At 26.8% G+C, this 8,616-nt stretch overlaps 1 protein-coding gene across 1 annotated transcript in view; it reads left to right on the top strand.

The window, feature by feature from the left end:
- Positions 1-931: 931 nt before the first annotated feature.
- LOC107452602 (protein O-mannosyl-transferase TMTC1) overlaps positions 932-8,616 on the top strand; it is a 188,641-nt gene continuing 180,956 nt past the window's right edge. Inside the window, exon 1 of the mRNA XM_043054161.3 lies at positions 932-2,394. Coding sequence (XP_042910095.2) covers positions 1,928-2,394 — 467 coding nt within the window. The 5' untranslated portion in view covers positions 932-1,927. The remainder of the gene's footprint in view (positions 2,395-8,616) is intronic.

The raw sequence follows: 8,616 nt of genomic DNA, 5'->3' as shown, positions 1-8,616 counted from the left end.
ATATAAGGAAGCACAAATAAAATTATTAGATTAAATTATTTTCTGATCAATTGATATATTAATCTTAATTATTATTTATATTCAAATTAACAAATGTGTTTATAAAATTTATGATTCATAAGCTCTCTCAGATATGAATTATCGAGCATTTTCCCCCATGTAGATTTCGTAAATAAGGCTTAGTTTAAATTTTCAATTTTTATTTATACGAATAAATTATTTTATAGAATAAAAAGGAATTATTGTGTATATAATCTATTATTTATACATACTTATATGTATTTTTCCGAAATACTCGTATAAATTTTAAAAGAAAGAAGGATAAGTTATATGATTATGTTCAATTCTTAAAGTTCACGAGATATGCGTAATTCTAAAAAAAATTAATCAAATATTTCTTTTAGTCTTTTTTATCATAGATTATTGTACATATAATCTATTATTTATATGCATTTTTCGCAAAATAATCTCAAAAATCTACAAAATACGAAAATAAAATTTTTACAATAATGTTTATTTCTAAAAGTTCACGAGTTTTGTTTAATTCAAAAGAATTAATGAACCGCTTTCTGTGATTCTTATTCGATTCTAGATTATTGTATATACAATCTATTATTTATACTTATTTATATGTATTTTTTGCGAAATTATCGTATAAATTTACAAAATACGAAAGTGAATGTTTCACGATACTGTTTATTTCCAAAAGCTCACGAGTTATCTCTTCCAAAGAATTATTGAAACACTTTTTATAATTTTCTTTCAATAACAATTATTGCCCGTTAATAAATCATAAGAACCTAAAAATCTGGTTCGATAAACGAAACTCTTCTTCGGTTGATTCAATACCCCCATCTATAAAAGATTTTGCAACTAATGGCGAAGTTGGCGAGAGTCGTGGATCACCTTGGCGATTCGGCCCGCGCAAGGAAAGCAACCGTAGTGTTCACGAACTCAGTGGCTGCTCGCACGGTCTCATTGTTACACAGTTTGTCTTTATGACTTAGTGGTTTGAGGTACGCTTTTCTATTTTTCCTCTTCAAAACTTTATCCTCGTTCTCTTTTCGATTCATTTTTCTCTCATCAATGTAATCCACGAGGAGAAAAACATTTTTCTCATTCTCAACTTTTCATACGCAAGTTTGATACGGGACGTTTTGATTAATTCTCATCTTTGTTTCAGGTGATGTTGATCAAAAAATGGATTCTGATTTATATACGGTAAACTTATTTAAACAATAATTTCCGATCTGGTGTCGTAAAATGAGATCGTTGGTTTTTCTTTTATAGTTTCGTGAATTTGTAGTTTCAAATACGAAAAAGATTATTTCGTAGTTGTTAATGCGCAAATTAATAATATAAATTGCAAACTACCGGGTTGATTTCTAACTTTTATTATCAGTTGATATCTAGTGATCAACTTTTGAAATTTCAACATGCTAAAAACATTCTTCTAAGCGACTAAGCTTGTACTGCTCTCTACCTAGTATTCGAGATTATTCTCTATTTATACTGATTAGAAAATGATATATTTTTACATCTGTATAAGCTGTGCAGAATGATAAAAAGATACTTTTAAAGGGAATAGTCTTACATTATGAGAACTTCAAATCATAAAATGTGTTTTCATTTGATGTCAACAGAATTGTGAAATCTAGAAACTCTTATAAATCAACAAGATTATATAAAAAAAGAAGTAAAAACTGTTATTGATTAAAAGAAACTATGAAAATCATTTCTTTCAATTTTAAAAATTACGTATATTAAGTGATAAAACCAATGTATTTTATTGTATTAAATAAATCATTAGTCATGTCTAAAACTCTACCTCCGGCTAAGAAATTAATTTTTATATGACACAAGACTTGAAGAGAAGATACCTTAAATATACATATTAATATTTACGGATTTATACGCACATATAAAAATGGGGAGAGATTTTTGGCTAAAATCATCATCTTACCAAGCAACATCTACAACATCGTGTTTGTACCATTCTCCTCAAACTCAGACTCATAGATATCGAAAGAGATTCTCAGTTGAAAATACGACTTCCTTGAAAACAAAATTGGCAACAACTGGTTCATCTTGGGACATTACCACTTGGTTGGCTCAAATTAAAAATTTTACTCTGAATAACCGCTATAGTTTAATAGTATCTAACATTTTGGATGTAATGATGTACTCAATAATTGTGATTGCTTGCATAGCCAGTTATGCGAATTCAATGGACGGAGAACTAGTACATGATGATATTGTGTCCATAACTACAAATCCTGATGTTATAGGAAAAAATCCAGTCAAAGATATTTTCTTAAATGACTTCTGGGGAAAACCTATGACAGATCCTGAAAGCCACAAATCTTATCGTCCTTTTACAGTGCTTACCTTCCGGTAAGATTTATTTGATTCTCCCTTTACATATCTATTTTTACTATTTCTGATTTTATTTAAACGAAACTTAATATCTTAAATTAGTTTAAAACAGCTGAATATATTTAGGGGGTATTTTTTTTAGTAATTTAATCCTGAGGAGAAATTGTGAGACATTGATGAGCCCTAAATTATATATACCATTCTTTTGGCTATTTTTACGTTCATATGCTAATGGTTGAGCGGTTCATATGCTAACGGTAAAAATACAAAACTGAAAATTAAATTTAGACGAATAAACAGTTTTTATGCCATACTTTTTGGTATCTTGATAAAATTACCAAATTTTACCACACTCACCTAATTTTATCACATATTATAACGCCATATTTTATTGTTAATTTTACTAAATTCAAGCCAATAAAACCAAATTATACGATATTTAAATCATTCTTTTGGCAGTTTTTACTTTCCTATGGTAACGATTTGCCTGACATTCTGGTTTTCAAAATTAAAGTTCCGGTAACCACACATTTAATAAAAAATATAAAACTGAGAAGTGAATTTAATAGAATAAATGGCTTTCGGGTATAGGTATCATGATAGTTATCGTGATATAATTACCAAATTTTAGCACAATTACCAAAGTTTATCACAGATAATAATTATAATATATTACATCAAAATTATTACCAAAGCACTTTGGCAAAAATTTCCCGAGCTCTTTGCTGTCCCTATAGAGTCAGAAACACCTTAAAGTTTAACATACTCTGGAGCTTCGACCGTAATTTTTTTTCTCAGTGTATATAGATAAATTATTTAAATAAAGTTTGATTTAATTAATTTGTTGATTAAGTTGTTTAGGGGACGTTTTTTAAAAAAAAATTTTTAAATCACATGAAACATTTGAAAGTTTTATTCTGAGTATTTAAATGCCGCATTTTTTATATATGTTGTTGGAAACATAATATAAAAACAATGTTAGACCCTAATAAATTTTTCTGTTGATACAATTTTTGTCTTTTTTTTAATAAAAAAGTGCTTAAATACTAATGAGAATAATTTTTTTCCATATATCAATTTGGATTATCTTCATCTTTTGGTTTTTTATAACTAAAATCATTTTCCTTATTAGTGCTGAGCGATATTGGTGTTTCTGTACTACGATATATCGTCAGAAAATATTAGTATTTTCTGATGTACCGCGAAGATGAATCAGCTTAACTAATTTACATTTTTTTCACGATAGGAAATATTTTTTTTACAAACTTAAATATTGTTCAGAGACTCAAAATTTCATAAAATCAATGAGTAATTATAAAACTGAAACAGTAAATATCTGTAAGTGTTGGCGTAAACACTCACAATATTATCGCAGTCGAAAATTATCGCGAAATTGTCTTATTTAATAGTTAACTTTTTCTATAGTTACTACGATATTATCGTGTTTAATAAATAATGTTCTGCATAATGGTCCTAATATTATCCTATTAGATAATGGTAAGACATAGTCTGCAAGATATAGGGCAAAAATATGTTCTAAAATATCGATATTAGAAGTATCGATATTTTTAATTTTATCGATTTATATACCAACTCTAACTTTTAGTTTGCTCACGGCAACTGATCACATTCAGGAAAGCTTCTTGCAATTGTTTGATACTGATAACATTCGTGAAACAAAATAAAATTTAAATTTCATATGCATATTAAAATTATGTTTTTAAGATAGAATTGGTAATAGTTTTAATCCTTACACTAAATCATGTTATTTCTTAATATGGATATGTATTTATTTCACAAAACAGACTTGTCCTAAATTAAAAATTATCGATTGATAATGTATAATACTTAATAATGTATGATGCTTAATGTATATAATTGCATTAATATATATTTGTATTAATATATTGTTTTAATTTGAAAGCTACTTTGGGTTTAAACAAAAATGTTAAATATGTACGATTTTAGCTAAACACTTCTTATTTTCTTTGATTGAAATTAATAATATTACCTACTCATATTTTTAAAATTCATCTGGGAGCTAAAAAATCACAATTTGTAAAACTTTTTTGTTCATATATAACTGTAAGATGAGTAATTATAAGAAAGCAGTATTTGCGCTTTTATCACAGTAAAATAAAGTGCATAGCATTGTCACAACACAGAGTAACTACTATGACTGAAGTATGACAAAGTCTCTGTTGTTTTTATTGCCATTTTATGTTTATATTATATTAGTCTTCATATTTAAATTCAAAACTTAAGTATGCTTAAAGATTTAATTATTGCATAAAGCAAAGGTCAATTTTGTTTTGGATTTAGTTTAAATTACCCTTCTTTTCATTGAAAATTAGAAGAGTGATTTTATTTGTTTTCTTCTAGTTTGTTTTTTGAAAACTCAAACAAACACATAAACAAAGTTTTTGTTATTTATTATATTTGACATATCCATGTTTACGTAAACATTCATTGCTTATAAAAATGAGAGAAAATCCATTCCAGATGAAATATTTTAATTAGATTTAAAAAAAATCATAAAGGATAAGGTATAAAATAACGATTCCTTGTCTTTTTTCGAGACATAACCAATACACTCAGAAAAAAGTATGGTCAAAACTATCAGAACATGGTAGCATTTACTGTGTTTGGGAAGTCCATGGTAACACCAAGGAGCTCGGCAATTTTTGCCGAAGCACTTTATTGATGATTTTAGCGAAATTAGCAATACATATGGTTTCATAATCTGTGATAAAATTTGGTAATTGCGGTAAAATCTGGTAATCTTATTATGGTACCTGCGAACATAGCCTAAGAATCATTCATTCGGTTAAATTTACTATTCAGTTTTCTATGTTTTGTTAAATGTGTAGTAATCAGAGCTAAAATTTCAAAAATCAAAATTTCCGTTAAACAGTTACAATATGAAGGGAAATTTACCAAATAAACAGTTTAAATACTTCATATTTTGGTTTCGTAACCATATAGTAAGAAACTTTTTCCAGATTTTGCTGCACCGTGTATTATTAAATAAGCAGTCAGAAATCAGTTGATAGGTTTCAGTCACCATGAAACTGCTCATTGAATGGCATTAATGCTCACGAATAATTCAATAATGTCATATTCCGTTAATAATACTTTCATTTTCTCATAATTCTAAACAAACATATGTGTTTTTAAATTTTCAGCGCAATACATCTACACATATTTCAGAAAACGAAATAGCAAAAATCTAATCCTAACTAAATTTTGGGTCGTACTTAGTTGCTTTTCTGTTAACAAAAGGTTTTCCTCTATATTATTCACAAGATAAGCCCTGCTTGGCAGGAAGTTTTTTATACACAGTGGCAGAAGCAGTTAGACAACTAAAAGCTTAAAATGCTCTGTAAGCAAATATCCCCCTTTTTTCTATATTTTCTGGAAATTAAAATAGAATATAATACTTATTCATATCATAATTAAGCATTTTACACCAGATTACAATTCATTTCAAATTATTAAAATTACAGTAGCATAAAGAATAATTTAGTTATATAATTAAAATTTTTTTCTTCATGTTATTGTGAGGAGTTGCTTTTTGTTCTTAATTTAAAACTAAAAGAGTTTGATCCATTATGTATCATTAATGAAATTTCCTTTTCAGTAAAGTTATATTTAAAAAGCGCAACATCGCGGAGAAACTAATTCTGGTAAAATTACCGAATGCATGGTAATGACATTTTTGGTAACAAAACTATAATTCCAGTTATTAAAACCAAAATATACGGTATGTCTATACCATTCATTTGGTAGTTTCTCCGTTCCTATTGTAACGGTTACCATTAAATTCTCATTTTAAAAATTATAGTTCTTATTACCACACATTTCGCAAAAAATGCATAAGTGAAAAGTAAATTCCACTAAATAAATGGTTTTATTACATGCTCTAAAGTATCATGATAAGGGTACCAAATTTTATCACATATTACATAACGATATTTAATTGTCCCTTTTACCAAAATCATTAACAAAGCACTTCGGTAAAAATTACCGAGCTTTTCGGTGTTCCCATAGAGCACGAAACACGGTAAATTTTAGCATATTCTGCTAGCACAGACCATATTTTTTTTCTCAGTGATGTAAGCCAAAAACCTAAAATCCTTAAATAGTTAATTTTTCGTTTTGCATTTTTTACAACGTTATAAATTCTTATTTTAACAAGATAGTCATTAAAAAACAATAATCGAGATTTATACACGATCTGTCACAATAGAGAATAAATTAAATACTCGGTATAATTTGTTAAATTTATTACTATTATGTATTTTTTATTGTTATTATATTTAATTTTAGTATTAATTAAATTATTACTAATAATTAGCATAAAAATTAGTTTCTTGTCTGATAATAAATTAATAATCAAACTTTATGATATAAATAAAATGTTTCAAGAATATATCTTTTCATTTTAAATATATATATATATATATATATATATATATATATATATATATATATATATATATATATATATATATATATATATATATATATATATATATATATATATATATATATATATATATATATGTATATATATATATGTATATATATATGTATATATATATGTATATATATATATATATATATATGTATATATATATGTATATATATATGTATATATATATATATATATATATATATATATATATATATATATATATATATATATATATATATATATATATATATATATATATATATATATATATATATAAGCGTGGCAGGGTGGCGCAGTTGGTTTGTCGTCGGCCTTCTGAGCCCAAGTTTGCGGGTTCGATCCCCGGCCCAGACACCGGATTTTCGGGATGCAGAAAATCCTCAGCGGCCATGTCGTATGATTATGCGGCACGTAAAAGATCCCTGAAGTGCCTTATTGGCTCTTGGCATTTCCGGCAAAATTAAATTCCTAGTGCACTTTAGCATCCAAATAGAGTCTCGGTGCTGCCATCTAGTGTGGCCGAAACTAGACGCCCAAATTAACATGGCCAACTGTATCTCACCCATTGTGGTGGTCCTGAAAGAGTGGATACCACCTCTGGAGAACGCACTAGGTCTGCTTATCGGCAAGACCGATTGTGCAGCTCATTGGAAATAAAAAAAAAAATTATATATATATATATATATATATATATATATATATATATATATGCTTACAAATTTTTCAATGCTAATGTTTTAAGCCATGTTAAAATTTTCAAAAGAAAATTAAACTGACTATTTGGGAAACCAGATAAATGTATCACTAAAATTAATTATTCATTTAATGTTAAACTCTTCAAACTCTGTGCAATCCTTCCAAGGAAAAGAAAGCAATCTAAGAATATTAAAAAAAAGGCCAAATGCAATTTTAAATTATACCTTATATGTTTTAATTAATTACTTATTTGATTTCAAAGCTCTAACATGTGGTATGTGAAAAAAATGTTCTTTTAAGCTTTAAAAATCATTTAATTAGTTTAATGTTAGGCCTTTTAGCAATTTGAGCTTCAACTTTACCGAAACGTAAGACATTGCGGTAATAATTATATTTACGTTGCAAAATTTTTAAAACTTCCTAATTTATGATTGGAGTTTAAAACTTATTGTTTTGCAAACTACTAATTACTTGAACAAGCAGTATCAGCGAAATTGTGTCAGCTCTATTTTTTTCATTTTGCTAAAGTTTCTAATTACCAATATTTCGGCAACTACACACAATATGCATATGTTTGTTTAATGGTGAATTTCTCAGATGTATATGGGAGAAAGTGTATGAAGTATTATTATTTGTTTCGATGATTTACTTAAACGAACCGTCTATTAATCGATAATGCTCATTTAAAATAATTAAATGAAATTAATACTTTTATTCATTTTTGGTATTTAATTCCTATACACGTATAATTCGCGTAAATTCCCTTGTTTACAGAGAAATACAACCTACGAAACTTTACAAGCAACAGTGTGTAAATTGCAATGAAGTTATGCTCCAAAATACCTATTATCAATGCAAAAATTTCTGTTACAAAATATTTATATGTGTAAGACATTTTGTTTATTTTGCTCCAGCTATATAATATTTTTTTTTCAATTATATATATATATTTCTAATTTACCACTGAATTATTTCAAAATTGATGACTAATTATTTTCTGCGCAATCAATTTAATTATAATTTGTACAACACTCCGAAACATCCGCGTACTATTACACATTTTTTTA

The sequence above is a fragment of the Parasteatoda tepidariorum genome, chromosome 11 (assembly GCF_982258835.1).
Source record: "Parasteatoda tepidariorum strain Cologne lab strain chromosome 11, Ptep-v5.0, whole genome shotgun sequence".
In the NCBI taxonomy this organism is placed as follows: Eukaryota; Metazoa; Arthropoda; class Arachnida; order Araneae; family Theridiidae; genus Parasteatoda; species Parasteatoda tepidariorum.
This window is presented reverse-complemented; position numbering and strand designations above follow the sequence as displayed.